The sequence below is a fragment of the Tupaia chinensis genome, unplaced genomic scaffold (genome assembly GCF_000334495.1).
Source record: "Tupaia chinensis unplaced genomic scaffold, TupChi_1.0 Scaffold146079_1, whole genome shotgun sequence".
Classification (NCBI taxonomy): domain Eukaryota; kingdom Metazoa; phylum Chordata; class Mammalia; order Scandentia; family Tupaiidae; genus Tupaia; species Tupaia belangeri.
In genome coordinates, this window is record NW_006205935.1 from 423025 (window position 1) to 443010 (window position 19986).

Genomic DNA, 19986 nt, shown 5'->3' on the forward strand with positions numbered 1-19986 from the left:
TTCTCGCTTTCTGTCTCTATGTCTCTCTCTGTCTGTCTGGCGAGCGCACGCGCCCTACAGTGAAAATCTCTCCAAAAAAAAAAAAAACCTCAATATAGCTCAGTCCCTATATCTGAGCAACTGCTAAGTCCATCACTTATCAGACTAACATCAGATTAACATCAAATTTCTCAAACTGATTACAGTCAACTCTCCATAGCTGTAGGTGCCAGACCCACGAATTCCACCAACTACGGCTGGAAAATGTTCTACTGTGGTTTTGTTAAGTTTTTGTTATGGTAGGCCAAGTTAATTTAATCACTGCCATGTTAGGGAATGCTGGGCCGAGTTAGCTTAATTGCTACACTGTTAAGTCTTCAAGGACGGAGCCGACTTTGTTAGGGCCTCAAGGATGGAAACCAGGAGTCTGGGAACTCTCAGATAGGTGGAAAATGGGAGGGCCCAGCCCCTCTGAGGCAAGGTCATCCAGACCCTTAGCTGAGAGCCCTTATCTAGACCTGAGCAGGTGGTGATAGCTGGACCCTCGCCTCTCATACCCCCTTCTTAGTATGTGTTACATTCTATGAAAAATCCTGAACTATAAAAGATCCCTTTACCTTAGGCTGGGGGTCCTTGTTAAGGCCCACTGCGACAGGCAGAAATTCAGACCCCAGCTAGCTGGAAAAAGAATAAAAGCCTCTTTTGCAGTTGCATTGTCATTGTCTTTTCTGTGTCTCCATCAGTTAGACCGATCTCTGGACCCTTACAGTTACAGGGTACATGTGCTCACCAGAGGGAAACAGAGAGAGAAAGGAAAGTGAGAAACCACTCCTCCAGGGAGGATAGCCATGCAGCAATCCATTCTCCTTCAATCTCCTTTTGAGATTTTGCACACAGAAGCACATGCACCTAGCATTCAAACCACAGGGTCCAGGACTTGGACAGTAGAACCAACTATGTGGGATCTAGTCGCCTTAACCTCTATGCCATCTGTTGGCCTTGAAAATGTTCCTTTGCTGGGGATAGCAAGTGGCATAGTGGCTAAGGTGCTGGACTCCCACATGGCTGACAGCAGTTCAAGTCCCAGACCTATCAGCTTGAAAAGCATGCCAGGCACATGTTCATGCACGCCCAAAACCCCCACAGGAGGATGGAGGGCAAGAAATTGCAGTGTGGCCATCCTCCCTGGTGAGTGATTTCTCACTTTACCTCTCACTGTCTCTCTCTGGAAATATATTTGCCCTACTACCAAAACTGAATAAATAAATAAAAGAGGAAAGAAAGAAGGAAGAAAAGGAAAGGAAAGGAAAGGAAAGAAGAGGAGAGGAGAGGAGAGGAGAGGAGAGGAGAGGAGAGGAGAGGAGAGGAGAAAAAAGAAGAGAAGAGAAGAGAAGAGAAGAGAAGAGAAGAGAAGAGAAGAGAAGAGAAGGGAAAAGAAAAGAGAAAAGAAAAGAAAAGAAAAGAAAAGAAAAGAAAAGAAAAGAAAAGAAAAGAAAAGAAAAGAAAAGAAAAGAAAAGAAAAGAAAATGTTCCCTTGTTGCTCATCTGTACTACGTAGTTATACCTGCAATGGTTGCTTCTGTACTGAACATGCCCCACATTTTCCTAGTCATTGTTCCCTAAACAGTATAGTACAACTATCTACATAGTAGTTCATTTTGTTACTATATCTAGGTATTATTTCATGTACAGGGAAGGATGCACATAGGTTACATGCAGATGTACACCATTTTATATAAAGGACTTGAACATTCATGGATTTTGTTAGTGAGGATCTTTGAACCAATCCCCTGAAGATATCAAGGAATAATTCTATATGATAATTTTAATAATATGTGAAAAAGGAAAACTACTTGGACTAAAAAACTGGCCTACAAACCAGGTTTAGAGAGTAAATTCATTAAGAAAAAAAAATGCTTCAAAATCTTGTTTTTAACTGGAAAATTTTGCTTGGCTGTCCCAAATATTAAAATATGCAATACTTTTCCAAGAAATCTTACAATAACCATTAGATTATAATTTTCACTATGCATGAGTTTTATTAGGCTGCATAAATAAGTGTGTCTTTTATAGGCTTGTACTGGCTTTAATTCTCAAAATTGTTTGGAAAAGGAAAGCTATGCTGAATTGAGTTTAACCAGGAAATGAAAATGACAATTATTATACTTCAACAGCATTTGGGATTAGTATTTCAATCAAATAGTCTCTTTTCTCATTATCCAATGTTACTCTCTTCTCTGAAAAGCATGAGAAAGTTCTGGAAGGAAAATGATCCTTCAGAAGATGAAACAGAAAGAAAGAGAAGATTGGAATAATAAAGAGAAAACAGAAAAGCATTCAAAAACCCAAAAGAGATCAGAAGGTCAAATTTTACTGGTGTAACAATATATCTCAAAACATGTCAACTTTAATTTAGATTTATAAATTCAAAATCTTGTACAACCATCTTTTAGGGCAACTGGCTATCTCTATGTGTCTGGAACTGTCTGCCTTCAGTACTTGAAGTCAGTTTCTGACAAGATGGGACAGTTACCTCATTTTTAATACAGCTGGTGTTAAAGATCTGTATTTTACCATTTTTCCTAATCCAAGGACACAGAGACTAGAGCAGGCATACCTGAAATCTCTGTGAGCTCTGAATTTTGATGACATTTCTCTCCCATTGATTTTGAGGCCCATCTGTGCTTTGCCATAAATGCTGAACAGGACCACCACAGGCAGTTTGAAGTCCTGTTATTAATTTGCCACCCACTTGGCTGAAGAAGTGATAAAATGTAACCTGTGAAAATAGTACCCAAACAATTAGAATAAAGAAGCTGTCAATGTGATAACATTTTAAAAAATTTCCTGTGTTTTCTCACATACCTGACAAACACGTTGATCATCAGTTGGAAGGAAAACTCTGCTTCTTAAGTTTGAAGAGGTAGAATCCAGTTTGGAGACCACTGAGAGGAAGTGGGCTGTCAGAAACAAGAAATCAGTGTGCTGGATTCAGAGCAAGTAGACCACTGGTAAACCATTTCAAGACACCAACAATAATTCAGACCCATGTCCACATTAGGCCAATATAATTTTGTTTAAAGAATGAAAAATATAGCCACATTATTTACATTTGCAAATGGATATTTTTCCTTCTTTCTAGAAAATGCCCAGTGAAATAGCCAATCATGACTATACTCTCTACAACAGGGGGCTACAACTCAATTTATCACATTTAACGTAGAGAGTTATAATCCTGCCAACACAGTTTCTAGAGAAAACATTATACTGGGACTGCCTACCAAAATAAACACTTCCAAGGGAGAATTCAAAACACATCATTGTTTATTGTGCTTTCGCTGAGAAAGAACTGGATTAAATAGTTCCAGCTTTTCTAAGGATTATGGAAAACAACACTGAGCCCTGATGCTCCGGTTTGCTGCAGTACAGACTACCCAGTGCACTGTCACTATTCAGATGCCTGTAAAATAAATGTTGACCATTTCCTGGAATTCCATAGATGGTTTGCCATGCTTACTTAACAGGGTGAGAGCGTATAATCTGGGAGCCGCTGTTTTCTGCCAGTCTCCTAGCTATCCCACTGTCAAAAGGAATGAGAAAAAGGGAGCTGATGATGATTATGAGGACATATCTACACATTATTCAGTAGTGTGTTAAAGCTGGATTGAAAATCAAATCTAATTGTCACATCCTTCAGAGAATCAATAGTAAAATTAAGAAACCTCCTCTTCCCTACTCCTATTCCAAAATTATACTCTAATTAAGCAAAAAAACAGAGCTATTAATGATCACTTACAGATATAGTCAGGCATCATTGACATTACTGCAATAACAGACGATTGTTCTAAGAATACACTCCCTGGAATTATATCAACATAATTTACATGAAGAGCTTGTATCACAGTGATACAAGTGGACTGTCATTAGTCTGCTCTTGCAGCAGGTAAACAGATGTTAAGCAAGTGAACAATCAAAAAAAGCATAATGAACTCCATGACTATACTGTTTTAGATTTCAATAATATGATTAGCAATACAAATGCTAATAGACTTCAATAGTCCTAAATTATTATTTATAAGTATTCAGCTACTAAAAAGCATCCAAGAGACATTTAGGAAATATTATTTTTATTTGTCAAGGAAATCACTTAAATTAATCATATTTATTAATAAAAGTTTGGTCTTAAAAATTCAGATTTGACACATTAAGCTATTAAATAATTAAGTAACATTAGCAAGAATATTTTTCAAATCACAAATGAATAAATTATTTAAATCCTTAAGCAGACTGTTTTGTACATATAAACAAGTGATTTGTTAAGTGTTATGACATGTAAGTTATATTGCATTTTGTCAAATATTACATAAAGGTTAATGTTCAAGTTAGAGTAGAAAGTAAGTTTTTCATTTGGAAACAGCTTGAACTCCTGTGACATTTGTCCAAAAAGAAACTTTTTTTCCCCATGAACAGCAAAGAAAAAGTGTTCACAATGTAGGGCAGTCCTGTTTTTCTACCATTAATTCCAGTTTAGTGACATTAGCAAGAACATTTTAAATTATCATAGGGCATGGGTGCTTGCCAGAGAGACAGAGAGAAAGAGCACTCCGATGGGACATGGCCATGCTACAATCCTTTTTCCTCCATTTCTCCTTCCTTCAAAAATTTGGGCACACACATGCATGCAACCATTCTGTTTACCAGGCCTGTGGGGCTGGAATTCAAAACCTGATCAGCTACACAGGATGTGTCTCTCAGTGCACAGCACCTAACCACTGCACTATGAGGCTGGCCAAGCAAGGACTTTTTTCTTCATGTTTTTAGTACATACTCCATTTTACCTGGATCTTTATAATCTCTGCACAGAATTTCTTGAACTCCCAGATGATGATGTTCCTTAGAGAAGAATATCATCTTATAAAAAATTCTCGTTTTCCAGAAGCCATGACTAATTTTCTAGTTAGTCATCACTTCTATCTGTGAGTATAACAGAAAGAAAGAAGCCTTCGGTGTATAACTTCTTCCACATCCTCATTGTCTCATCTAACACGCCCTCCTCCTACTGGCTAGCCACTGAGAGCAGACTATATGAAACTCCCAAACAACAGAAAAATATATTCAATATTCTCTCTACACACTCCACATGCTCCTTGAAAGAGCCTAATAATAGACACACACACGCTCATACAACACACACACACACACACACACACACACACTCATTGCCATCATATCTCCTCATCTCTACACCATGATCATTTCAGTGAGTTGATATGAGTCAAAAATTCCCATTTTATGTCTGCACCCATAAAAGCAAATGCATATCTTTAAAAAAATTTAAAATAATCTTGTGATAATATATTAATTATTATAATGACAAAATAATACAAACATCATGAGTTTATGTATACGTTTAAGTGTTTATGTTAGTAGAATTTTTTAAATATTTTTTTTTCTCAGTAACTTGGTAAGTCTTGGAGTAAAATCCCAACATAAACTAAGTATGATGACAAAAAAGGGGAGTACATAAACTATGAAAGGAACAAAACCATGAATCAAGTTTTGATAGCTGAATCCAAAAACATTTTCAGTGAATTCCATTAACCTTGATCCTCAGGAAAGACAAGGTACAATTTTCAGAATCACTCTCCCCAACTACTGATAGGCAGTCTCCATTTCCCAAGTTCTGAGTGATTAATGAGACTAGATATGAGCAGGAGAAACATAAATTCTATCACATGTTATAGAGAAACCAACTGGCCCAAAGAAATTCAAAAAAGGGAGCATTTTAACAGTGAGATAATATCAGCTCTCAAGAATATTTCCCAAAAAAAGCAAGCTACAAAAATGGCTGACAATAACAAGGTCCAAGACCTGAAGCAAAAGTTAAAATGTCAAAACTTATAAAAAAAGAAAAATGTGTGCATCCCTGACAGAAATGTGACTCAGTTCAGACAACAGAGAGGAAATACTAGTCTTAGAAACAAACTCCTTCAAGTTGGCAATTTCTTTATACATACTAAATTCTGTTACCATTGAATAATAAATTTTGTCTCACATCTGTTCATTAAAATAAAAAAAAACAAATCTTTGCTAAAACTCTCTTCCTTAAAGAGATCCTCAGGCTAGCCTCATGGTGCAATGGTCAAGTGCCATACATTGGGAGCTGGATACCACATGGATGACCACGGCACTAGTTCTGGACCTGGTGGCTTGAGAAACATGCCTGTAGTGTGTGTGTGCCCAAAATTCTGATGGGAAAGAGAAATAAAGGAGGAAGAAAAGGGTAGTGACATGTCAATGTCCCACTGGTGGTTATACGTTCTCTCTCCTCTCTCTCTCTCTCTCGGAAGCACACACACCTACTTGAAATTAAAAACATAAAAACGTATATCCCTAAATATTAATCCTTTATCAGTATTAGCAACTTCCATATGAGTGATGCCATACAAACTTGTGCCTGGCATCTGTCACAAAGGAGTAGCAGAATCACTTTAAGAGATCATAAAACATACAATAAACCTTAAGAGTGATGCTAATGAAAATGCCAGAGTAAGCATCTTTCAAATTCCTCTCCACCATAAAACAGGCAAAAAATGGTCAGAATCAACTTTTTCAGTGCTCTGAAAAAATTACCAAAGGACTTCTGCAACCTAAATAGCCTTTATTCAAGGAATGCTGAATATCAGCAAAAACAGTTATGTGATGTTTTAACTTTCCCTGGTCCCATTGCTCATTCTAAATCTACAGCAACTTTGGAAAATGGTAGCTCACATTCATGATATATTCTGGCAGCCACTGGAATTAATAAAATGGAGCTCTAGCACTGTAAAAGTATCATTCCTAAACAATTGTCATTATTTGACCTGTCTGGTAACTTTTTGACAGATCCCACTCAAAAGACTGTCTTAAATTGACCAGAGTAATAGATTTCTGAGTGTAAAAATCTTCCTCCACAAAAAGGATTTCTTGAACACAACTACTAGCAAATATATTAACTTTACAATTGTATGAGACAATATATAACAATTTGAAAAATCAATAGACTAACATAAAACTTACGGGAATGACATGGTTATAGGGGCTTTGGAAAACTCTAACATATTCCTGAAAATCTAGAGGGAGACATGTGCATGCACAGGGCAGTGCACGTGCTGTGAGAAGACCTGAAAGCTCCTTATTTTTCATGTCTGGCTGACCTTAAGGCTCTATGAAAGCAGGAAATGAAGACTAAGGCAGAGTTGTCAGCTATTTGTGTGAGTATTAAAGATGCACCCCAATATGTACACAGAGATCTTTGACAAGCACTGAGAAATTTACTGGTTCCAGGATGCTATAGTCTAAATGCCTGATGTACTCCCCTCAAAATATACATGTTGTACCTAATCACCAATATGATAATATTAGGTGGTGAGGAGATTATGAGAACAGAATATTCATAAGTGAAGTAAGTACACTATATATATATATATAAAAAAATATATATACACATACACACACACATATATATAGTAGCATCCTTATATACCAATAATTCACTGCCTAAGAAATAAATTTAAAACAAAATATCATTTACAATAACTACAAAAGAAATAAAATAACTATGAATAATTTTAACTAGGTAGGGAAAAGATCTCTACAATAACAACTCTAATGTGACCAGCAGATGGCATAATGATTATGTTGCTAGACTCCCACATAGTCGACCATACTTTGAGTTCCAAACCTGACAGCTTAAAACTCATGCTGGGCACATGTGCATGTGTGCCCAAAATCTTGAGAGGAGAATGAAGGAGAAGGGATTGTGGCATGTCCATCCCCTCTTGGGAGAGATTTCTCACTTTCTGTCTCTCTGGTGAACACACGTACCCAATAGCAAAACTTCCCTTAAAAATTAAAATAAAAAAATAACAACTATAAGAGTTATAAAAACAATTCAAGAAGACAAGCAGGAAACAAAAGCAAAAAAAGAAAAATAAAAAGAAAAAAATGAGAGGAAAAGCATCCCATGTTCATGGATTAGAAGAATTAATGTTGTTAAAATGTTTATACTACCCAAAGTGATTTGAAAATTCAATACAAACTCTAGAAAATAACATCAATAGCATTCTTCACAGAAATTTTTTAAAAATTATACAATTTGTTTGAAATCTCCCTGAATAGCCAAAGCAATTATGTTCAAAAAGGAAAAAGCTCAGCTCTCTGCTCCTCCCCGTTCAACAGACAGTCGTGTCTTCTCATGCAGTGCCAGCCGCGTTTCGGAGACACGATGGTGAAGGTTGGAGTAAACGGATTTAGCTGTATTGGATGCCTGGTTACCAGGGCTACCTTCTGGCAAAGTGAATGTCGTGGCCATCAATGACCCCTTCATTGACTTGGACTACATGGTCTACATGTTCCAGTATGATTCCACCCATGGCAAGTTCAATGGCACAGTCAAGGCCGAGAACAGGAAGCTTGTCATCAATGGGAAGTCCATCACCATCTTCCAGGAGCGAGATCCTGCTGGCATCAAATGGGATCATACTGGTGCTGAGTATGTTGAGGAGTCCACTGGTGTCTTCACCACCATGAAGAAGGCTGGGGCTCACTTGAAGTGTGGGGCCAAAAGGGTCATCATCTCTGCCCCTTCTGCCGACGCCCCTATGTTTGTGATGGGCATGAACCACGAGAAGTAGGACAACTCCCTGAAGATTGTCAACAATGTCTTCTGTACCACCAACTGCTTGGCTCCCCTGGCCAAGGTCATCCATGACAACCTTGGCATCGTGGAGGAACTCATGACCACAGTCCACGCCCTCACTGCCACCCAGAAGACTGTGGACGGCTCCTCAGGGAAGCTGTGGCGTGATGCCCATGGGGTTGCCCAGAACATCATCCCAGCATCGACCGAGGCTGCCAAGGCTGTGGGCAAGGTCATTCCAGAGCTGAACAGGAAGCTCACCGGTGTGGCTTTCTGTGTCGATCGTGGACCTGACCTGCTGCCTGGAGAAAGCTACCAAATATGATGACATCAGGAAGGCGGTGAAGCAGGCATCACAGGGCCCCCTGAAGGGCATCCTGGGCTACACTGAAGACCAGGTTGTCTCCTGTAACTTCAGCAGCAACACCCACTCCTCCACCTTCAATGCTGGGGCTGGCATTGCCCTCAATGACCACTTTGTCAAGCTCATTTCCTGGTATGACAATGAATTTGGCTACAGCAACAGGGTGGTGGACCTCATGGTCCACATGGCCTCCAAGGAGTAGAGCTTCTGACCACCAGCCCCAGCGTGAACACGAGGAAGAGACCCTCAGCTGCTGGGGAGGCCCTACCCCCACTCAGTCCCCACCACACTGAGAAGATCCCCTCCTTGACAATTTCCATCCCAGACCCCTGCAGAAGGAAGGAGATGAGGAGCCCTCCTTGTAACGAACCACCAATAAAGTACACTGTATCAGTCAAAAAAAAGGACAAAGCTAGAAGCATCACACGTTCTGATGTAAATGTATATTGTAGAAAATAGTAACCAAAACTCCAGGATCCTGGCATGAAATCAGACACATAGACCAATGGATCAGAACAAAGAGCCTAGAAATAAATCTGTGACCAGATAGCCAAGTGAGTTTTGACAAATATTCCAGGAACAGTCAGTAGAGAAAAAGCTGAAGAGAAAATTAGATATACAAATGCAGAGAAATTAAACTAGACTCTCATTTCTCATTATATATAAATATTAACTCAAAATGCATTAAAGATTTAAATGTAAAACTGGAAACCATGAAATTAGTAGAAGAAAACATTGGAGAAGCTATTCAAAACTATTCAGAAGTAATTTAGGTCTAGGTAAAGTTTTTTTAAAATAAAAATCTCAAAATCAAAGGCAACAACACCAAAAATAGAAATATTAGATAATATCAAACTAAAATGCTTCTTCAAAGCAAAGGAAATAATTCATGGAGTGAAGAGACAGCCTATCCTACAGGGTGGGGAAAATATTTCCAAGTAATACATTTTTACAAGGTATTAATAACCAGATTATGACAAGGTATTAATAACCAGATTATAGAAGGAACTCAGCTCACTATAAAACACACACACACACACACACAAATAATTCCATTAAAAATGGGAAATTGATGTGAACAGACCACTCTCAAAAGAAGACATACAAAATACCAATAAGCGCAAGAAAAAAATGAATGTTTGATATCACTAATCAGCAGGGAAAGGAAAATCAAAACTATAGTGAGGTATTGCCTTCTTCCAGGCAAAATTACTGTTATCAAAAAGTAAAGAATAACAAGAGCAGGTGAGGCTGCGGGGAAAAATGTGGACTCTCATTCATGGTTGGTGGGAATATAAAATAATACAGCCATCATGGATGTATGCAGGTTACTCAAAAAACTAAAAATAAAACTACTTTATGACCCAGTAATTCGACTATATACTGGTTAAATAGCCAGAAGAAAGGAAATCAAAATGTCAGAGATATCTGCATTCTCATGTTTATTGCAGCACTGTTCACAATTGCTAAGATATGGAACTAATGTAAGTATTTAACAACTGATGAATGGGTAAAGAAAATTTGGTATATACACACAATGGACTACTATTCAGTCATTAAAACAGATGAATTCCTGTCATCTGAGGCAAAATGGATGAAGCTGAAAAAATAATGAGTGAAATAAACCAAACTCAAAAAGACAAATACTGGGGAACCAGCAGTTAGCGTAATGGCTATGTCGCTGGACTCCCACGTAGTCGACCGTGGTTTGCGTCTCGGACCCGGTGGCTTAAATCTCACGCCAGGCGCGTGTGCGTGCGTGCCCAAGATCCCAAGAGGAGAATAGAGGAGAAGGGATTGCGGCGTGACCATCCCCCCTGGGGGGTGATTTCTTGCTTTCTGTCTCTATGTCTCTGTCTGTCTGGCGAGCGCACGCGCCCTATAGCGAAAACCTCTCCAAAAAAAAAAAGACAAATACTGTATGTCCTCCCTCATTAGTAGAAGCTAAAGAATTCAATTACATAGAGGTAGAGAGCATATGATGGACACCAAAAGATGAAACTGTGAGTGGGGTATGGCTGATAGAAGGACTTAGTTACCAGATATAAGATGACATGTAAACATATGGAGTGAGTTATAGCACACAGAGGAAAAACTAATTGGTGACAATTTAGTATATATTTCAAATAAGTAGAAAAATTAATTTCCTTTTTTTAAGTTTTTGTTGTAGAGCATGTGTGCTCACCAGAGAGAGATGGATAGACACTGAAAGAGAGAAAGAGAAAGAGGGAAAGTGAGAAAACACCCTCACAGCAGAACGGCCACACCACAATTCCCTCTCTATTCTGCTTTCGAGATTTTGGGGATGCACTCACACACGACTGGCATGTTTTCTAAGCCGCCAGGTCTGGAACTTCAACTGTGCAGTTGGCTATGTGGAAACCACCATGCCCCCTGGCTGGCCTAAGAATGAATTTCAAATATGTACAGCACAAAGTAATGATAAATGTCAGAGATAGTGAATATATTTATGGTCTTGATTTAATTACTACACGCTGCCTACATATTTTGAAAATATTGTACCCTAAAAATATGTACACTATTATATGTAAATTAGACATTAAAATAAAAAATTATTATGGAAGGTCAGTTGCATTCCTATACATGGGCAATGAACAAGCTGAAGTAAAACTAAGAAAATAAACTCTTTACAATAGTCTCTGAATGAGTAACATACTTAGAAATAAATTTAACAAAAGAAGAACAAAATTTGTACAATGAAAACTATTGTACAAATTTTGTCAGGAAAATCATGATGCATTTTTGCATAGAAAAACAGACAAATACATCATGACTTTAGCAACAATCTAATACAAAGTAATGTTGAAGGAAATTCAAGAAGATTCCAATAAGTGGAAAGACATCACATGTAAATGGGTTGACTTTTTTTGGACAGGTTTTTGCTATAGGGCACATGCACTCACCAGGAAGACAGAGAGAGACTGAGAGATAGAAAGAGAGAAATCACCCCCCAGGGGGAATGACCATACCGCAATCCCTTCTCCTCCATTCTCCTCTAGGGATCTTAGGCACGCACGCACACGCACCTGGCATGAGTTTAAGCCACCAGGTCCGGGCTCAAACTGCGGTCGACTACATGGGAGTTCAGCGACATAGCCATTATGCTAACTGCTTGTCCCCCAATGGGTTGACTTAATATCATTAAGATGTCAATAGTTACCAAGTTTATCTACAGATTTGATAGTTAGTCTCAAAATTACAGCTTTCATTTTTTAAGAACCTGACAAGTTGATCCTTATGATTGTATGGAAATGGATTGAAGAAGAGCACAATTATACAACATGCACTTCCATAATCAGTTTTTATCAAAACTTACTACAAAGCTGCAGTAATCTAGGTAGTGTGGTATGAACATAAGTACAGAATGGAGATCAATGCAATAGAATTGAGTTCAGAAATAAACTAATACATAAATTGATTTTTGGACTAAGACAATTCAATAAGGAAAGAATAGTCTTGTCAACATATGTGCTATGTCAACATGACAGTTACATATAAAAGAAAGCAGATACTTCACACCACATGTAAAGATAACTAAAGTAAATTAAAAGACCTAAGTATGGGATGTAATATTTATAAAAGATATAAATGCTTAGAACTAATAAACTAAACTATTCTGGCTTAAAATGGCTGATGTACTCCCACATTTGGATCCCTATGGATAAGCCAAAATCGTACCTGTTACTGATTTTTTGTTTTTGTTTTTGTTTTTTGAGTTTGTTACTATGTTGCAGTCAATTACACTAGTCACACACTTCTGTCAGTCTCACAAAGCCCACCTTTCAGGCTGTTTGTACAGCCTACATCTACCTGTAACCAATGATCTCTCTACCTCACTCCCTCACTTGCGTTTTTGTGTGACACTTTCTCTTTTACTGCACACATCACTTTCCCGTTGTGCCCACATGTATTCTTTGTTAAACCACATGGCTAGCTGTAGTCTCAGAAGTCATCTTCCAGGAGACTTGCCCAACTTAAATCACCCGCACTTTCTTTAAATCAACTCTGTTAAATTTTGGTTTGTCTAAATTTGTTTTTAACAACAAATTATAGGCATAAATCTGTGACCGTACATTAGATGATTTCCTTAGACATGAGACCTGAAGCAAGAACAACCAAAGAAAAAAAGAAGTCAGTAGAGAGTATCAACAAAAATAACCAAGCTCTGCAGACATAATAATTAATGTGGTTTGTTCTAAATACATGATTGAGTGACCTGGCCCAGAGAAAGACAAAAGTGTTTCTTGTGGTGCTGATATAGAGTGGTTCTTTTATTTAGTTCTGAAAGCAGGAGAGTTGTCAATCAGCTTAAGGAGTATTTTATATCAGCCTGGTCCAAGAAAATGAGACAACTGTGAATGGAAGTTTGTTGGTTATAAATGAGTTTGAGATTCTTAAGAATTTAAGATTAGTAATTGGTTAAAGAAAAACACAAGCCTGTTTCTGAAAGAAAAGAATGTGCTTTACTCTAAGAGATAAGAAGGCTTACTATGCATCAAAAAACCTCAATGCTTCTGACAGGGTGTAGTATCCCACTATCAATCAGCCAAAGCGGTCTGTTAATATTCCCAGGCCTGTTAATGTTTGTAGGTGCGACTCCCCCAGGCCCCTTGAGAACAACTTTGGAATAGGAAAAGTAAAAGGCGATTTGTATGATCTGAAGAGAAACCAGAGTATAGTCAGATTCTGTCCTCAAATGATTGATTGATCGATAGATAGATAGACAGACAGGCAAATAGAAGATAGAAAATAGAACAGAGATTAATACTTAAATCCTACTTCATCGAAATCACACAGGCTAGAGCAGGAAGAGCAAGTGGAATGAATTAATGATAGATCCTCAACTTTGAGCACACTCTAAAAGAAAGCAATGGAAATACTAATGAGAATGAAACATTAAACAAAAATAAATAAAAATTGTAAGGATTGAGGTCATTTAAAGGAAAAATAGAAAGTCTAGGTATTTGCCCTCACATCATGATATGATTTAGTATATCCAAATAGTCTCAAGAATCCAGGTCTCTAGACTTCAAATTTAGAATGGTGAACAGTAAAAGGGTTAAGCGGATGAAAGAATGTGAAGTATTTATTATCAGCTTCTTAGGTAAAGACATTTTCAGGTGTGGGGACCAGCAGATGGCATAATGGTTACATTACTGGACACCCACATAGTCGACCACAGTTTGAGTCCTGAACTTGGCTGCTTAAAACTCATGCCAGACTTACAAAATGGATATTTCAACAGGTGAACATTTCTCCCTAGTACTGTTGATAAAACTATAAAATATCTCCAACAGATAATACCACACCTCTTTGTGCCATTAATGCTATGCCTCCTTGTCCCTCCCCCAAATGTCCTTCCTCAGACAAATAATAATGTGATTGAATATATGGAAGAAAATGAAATGAAAAAAATGTATCTATTTAGATATACTTACATTTTGTATTACAATTTATGGAATATAATTCTCATGGAATAGCATCTACATAGACATTTATTTAAATACCAAGTAATTGAGAAAATACTGTGGTAATCAGTGAGAAATAATTTATGAATTGCAATGAAGGATAGTGGTTGAATTCTATTTTGTTTAAGCTTCATACATCATGTAATAGACTATTCATAAGCCATATTAAAAATGAGTGAGTTTAAAGTTTTCATTATACATTGTATTTAAAATGTATGTTTTTAATAAAGAAACCAAACCATTGTATTTTAATTATTAAAATAAAAAACTCATGCCAGGCACATGGGCATGTGTGCCCAAGATCCTGAGAGGAAAACGGAGGAGAAAAAAATTGTGGCATGGGCATCCTCCCACAGGTGATTTCTCACTTTCTGTCTGTCTGTCTCTTTCTCATTGGTGAGCACATGTGCCCTAGGGCAAAAAAACTCTTAAAACAAAACAAAACTTTAAGTGTAGTTGATTCTGTAAGTCAGAAATTTACAAGTGGTCTATGGCTCATTAATGAAGCACTAAATTGGACAATCAGCATTAATGGGAATTGCATAGCAAAAAGCACTGAAAGAAAAAAAATCATAAATTTAGAATGTTTTCCACTTTGCTAAGTGAAAAGGAGTTTTTATTCTTTGTGAAAGTTATTATAAGCATGAATGGACAATCAAGAAATTATATTTTTTTCTCTAAATCTTGACAATTCCTTTCTATTGCTGCCATAACTAAATATTGCTCACTTTCTGGCTTAAAACAACACACATATGTATATTTAGTATCAGTTTCCATAGATCAGAAGTCTAGGCACAGTGTGACTTAGCTGACTTTTTGATTTAGGTGCTCAAAAGGCTAAAATGAAAGCTTTGACTGGCTGTGCTCCTTTCTGAAAGCTCTGGAGATAAATTTGCTTTCAAGCTCATTCAAGTTGTTGTCAGAATTCAAGGTAATGCTTTTTTGAAGTCCCTGGTCCTTGTTGGCTGTTAACCAGTAATTGTTCTCCTCTTCTTGAGGTCTGAGCATTCCTTATCTGACAGTCCCTTTCTCTACCTTCAAAGCCAGTACTGCAGGTCAAGCCCTCAAACTTCAAGTCTCTCTGATGTTCCCTTTGACCTTAGCTCTCTTGCCTGTCTCTCCTGTCTCTTTGGTTCTGTCATCCTCTTCTGCTTTTGTTTAGGGTCTTGCGGTTACAATAGACCAACTTGAATAGGCCAGGACAATGTTCCAGTTTTAAGGTCAGCTGATTAGGAACCTTAGTTGATTTGCAAAGTCCTGCATGGCTCTATCTAGATTACTTTGAATAACCAAGACCTAAGAATCTTGAAAGGATATCTTTAGAATTCTACCTGCCAAAATTAAGTCATCACTTATTTGGTAGTTTTTGTTCCATTTGCCACACTTCAAGATGTGAACCAAGGTCTATAAAGTATAAAGTTTGAGTCAATATAAGTTTCCTTGACTACATCACTTTTAGGATACATAAAATCAAACTGAATTCTCATCAAGGCTCCCAGATTTTACATGCAGATAACCAACATCTGCTGGGTATCTGCCAACCAATTTAATTGTAAAATTCTCTACCCACTCTCATCTGACAGAATCTCAGTTTTTTAAATATATATATTTTTTCATTTTATTTTCATTTATTTTATATATTCAATCAAATATGTATGGAATACTACTCAGTCATAAAAAACAAGACCCTGGCTTTTGACAGAAAGTGGATGAATATGGAAGATTTACTGCTGTGTGAAGCAAGCCAGGCTATGAAAGAGAGACATTGTATGTCTCCACTTAATACACACCAACTGTCTACACTCTATAGCCGAATCTCAGTCTCTCAACTCTTTGGTTATGGTTCAAAAATTGTATCTACTGAAATGTGTATTATATTTCTTTTAGTAGACTATACATGGATTTTACATATTTTTGTTGAATATAATTTTTTTCACTTATGGCTAATTTGGAAAATATATACCCATATCAATTTAACAAATAAATGAGCCATCTGTCTATAAAGATAAAATTCCTGCCAAAAAGAAAACAGTCTGGCTCCATAGCACAGCGGTTAACTGTAATGCAACAGGAACCAAATCCCACATGGCAGACTACAGTTTGAATCTTGGCCCTGGTGGCTCACAAAACATACTGAGCATGTGTGTGTGCATGCTCTAAATGCTGATGGGATGGAAAAATGGAGGAAAAGGGACAGCAGTATGTCCATATCCTACTAGGGGGTCCTTTATCTCTCTCTCTAGCTCTCTCTCTATTCCCCCCTCATGTACAAATGCATACATACCCACTGGCAAATTAAAGAAAGCAAATAAGCAAGTGATACATAGAAAAAAATCTCCATAGTTTAATAGAGATATTAAAGAATGTATCATTTTTTAGCTCTCATCATTGGAATAACATTGTTTACTTTAAAATATTTGACAGCTTTATTACTAACATGTGGTAAAATTTCATTCATATAAAATCAGTTAATTTGAATAAATTGTCAACTATGATTGCCTCACTGAAATATACTTCTGAATCCAATATGAAGTAAGTGAAAAAATAAACAGACATTACATTATACACTACACAGTAGGCATCAAGTTTATTAAGAAATTTTAAAACCTCATGTTGTTTACTCAATGCAAATATGCATACAGGCAGCACTGAGGACCTTGATGATTTTAGTGTGACAATCAAAAAATGTGTGTAAGAAACTAAAGCTCTCAGAAAAATACTATTTGTGGTAAAATGAATACTTAAGTGCCAAATATGCATACCCTTGAATACTTTATATTATTCCTCAGTCAGTGTCATACAGCCATCAACAGATTTCTTTTTTCTTTTCTTTTCTCTTCTTTTTTTTTTTTTTTTTTTTTTTTTTTTTTAAGTTTTTTTTTTTTATTTTTTTTTTTTTTTTTTGAGAGATATTTTTGCTATAGGGCACATGTGCTTGCCAGAGAGACAGAAAGCAAAAAATAACCTCCTAGGGTTAGGGATGGCCATACCATAATCCATTCTCCTTCATTCTCCTCCTAGATCTTGGGCACCCACACACATGCACCCAGCATGAAGGCCACTAGGCCAGGAACTTGAACTGCAGTGAATTACATAGAAGTCCATGTGGCCTAACTACTACATCATCTGTTGGCCCCAACAGATCTCATTTCGGTTGACTTATTGTACACTGACAGAAATAGAATTTGGGAATGAGGAAAAGAAGAGAAGGAAATGGTACTAATGAGTAAAATCACTACCCCTTGTGTAAAATAATCTTTGAGATTCCCAGCATACACTTTCAGCCTAATCTTCATTTCCAATGGCAGTTACCCTGTAGTCATGGCAGCCCAATGTCATTGCCTGAGCATGCCACTATTTCTACCTGGTTCTTCAGTGATTCTTTTATTCTGGAAACTCATTTTCGTCATCTCTCTGTCCACTAAAATACTAATCACCCTTTAAGTTCCTTCTCAAACGCTCTTCCATTTTTCAGAATGAGAATTTGCGTCTAGTCTGAGGGCAATATGCTCAAATCCATATAAGAACACCTTTTTCATTTTTCCAAGTCATTGTACTATTCCCAAACACACGTCCTCCAAAGATGGTGCTATATTGTTAATAACAGTCTTTATAATCTTCACGCACGTATCATGATGTCTTACACACTGGGGTTAATTAAAGCTTCTGAGTTGAGGTCCAGCCACAGCAGTGTGTGCTCATGGCTGCTGCATGGCAAGTTTAAAGTCCCAAGAGGAGAAGGTAAGAGAAAGGACTGTGGTATGGCCATCCACCCAGGGAGTGGTTTTTCGTTTTCTCTCTCTCTCTCTTGCCAGTGAGCTCACCTACCCTATAGCAAAAATCTCTCTAAAAAAACAAAACAAACAAACAAATGTACTATTACCAATTAAGCATAGTGAAGTAAAGAAAAATATGTTCATAATAAAAGAAAAGTGAAAAGATAGAAAACTTTTGCAGAGACAGTTTTTTTTTTCGAGAGAGATTTTTGCTTTAGGGTGTGTATACTTGCCAGACAAAAAGCAAAAAATCACCTCTCCAGGGTGAAGGCCACACCCCAACTTCTTTTCCTCCATTCTCCTCCTTGGATTTTGGGCACATATGCACACACACCCAGCATGAGTTTCAAGCTACGAGGTCTGGGACTCAAACAATGGCCGACCATGTGGGAGTCTAGCTCCTTAAACTATTATACCACTGGCTAGCTCCTACAGAGACTTCTTTTTTTTTTTTACCAACACTTGATGATAGATCAATTGAAATTGTCAAATATAAAAAAATGTAAAATATATTAGGCTGTTGGAAAAGGCATGATACAGAAAAGTCATAACTTTTCTGATTACCCAATATCATGAGACCTCATCATCTAACATAGTGATAATTAAAGTACAAAAAATAAAGGGACAGAAAATAGGGCAGAAAAAAATATTCAAATAAAAAAGGGCCAAAACTGGTCAGAAAACATACATTTCAGATTCAATAAGTTTAGTTAATCCACATAGGTAAAATTTTAACATCTCCTGTGAAAAAACAAAGTTAATGGCCAGATCTTGAAAGCATCAAAACAACAATGATACATGTAGCAAAACAATATTCTGAAACTTTAAACGTTACAGAAACTAGGTAGGCAGAATGCAGTGTAATTTTTAATTACAGTAAAGAACTGTAATTTTTTATATTTTTTTAAAGAATTATCTTATTTAACTTTTTCATTTATTATTATATCATTATTATTTTTCCGTTTGATCAGAGAGAGGCAGAAAGAGAGAGAGAGGTAGTGAGAAAGCAAGCCACCAGGTCTGAGACTTGAACCGTGGTCGGCCATATGGGAGTCCAGTGCCTTTAACCACCACGCCACTTGCCTGCTCAAAGAACTGTAATTTTAAAAAGTATTATGAAAAATTTGGGACCGGCAAGTGGCGTGGTGGTTAAAGGTGCTGGACTCCCACATGGGTGACCATGGTTCAAGTCTCAGACCTGGTGGCTTGCTTTCTCACTTCCTCTTTCTCTCTCTCTGCCTCTCTCTGATCAAACTGAAAAATAATAATGATAATAATAATAAATAAAGTTAAATAAAATAATTCTTTGAAAAAAGATTATGAAAAATTCTATATCTAGAGAGAATATGTTTTGAAAACTTAGACAAGGAGCTGACTGGTGTCATGATGGTTAAGTTGTTGGAACCTCACATGGGCAACTGCAGTTCAAGTCTGGGACTTGGCAATTTGCTTTCTCACTTTCCCCTTCTCTCACTCTCTCTCTTTTTCTGTCTCTTTGATCAAATTTTAGAATAATAATAAATAACAATAAAAAATAAAATTAAATAAAGAAATTTTTTTTTAATTTAGGCAAAATAAAATCATTTTCAGAGAAGTAAAACTGATATAATTTATCAACACAACTGAACTATGAGAAATACTTAAGGAAATTCTTTTTTGAAAGAATTATTTATTTAATTTTATTTATTATTATTACTT

At 37.0% G+C, this 19986-nt stretch overlaps 1 protein-coding gene and 1 pseudogene across 1 annotated transcript in view; one reads left to right on the plus strand and one right to left on the minus strand.

The window, feature by feature from the left end:
* The window catches only part of MALRD1 (MAM and LDL receptor class A domain containing 1), a 400826-nt gene that overhangs the window by 341181 nt on the left and 39659 nt on the right, over positions 1–19986 (minus strand). The window contains exons 3-4 of the mRNA XM_014584241.1: positions 2845–2939; positions 2597–2758 (exon numbers count right to left, since the gene is read on the minus strand). Of these exons, the coding sequence (XP_014439727.1) occupies positions 2597–2758; positions 2845–2939 (257 nt within the window). The remainder of the gene's footprint in view (positions 1–2596; positions 2759–2844; positions 2940–19986) is intronic.
* On the plus strand, positions 8246–9248 carry LOC102484623 (glyceraldehyde-3-phosphate dehydrogenase-like; annotated as a pseudogene).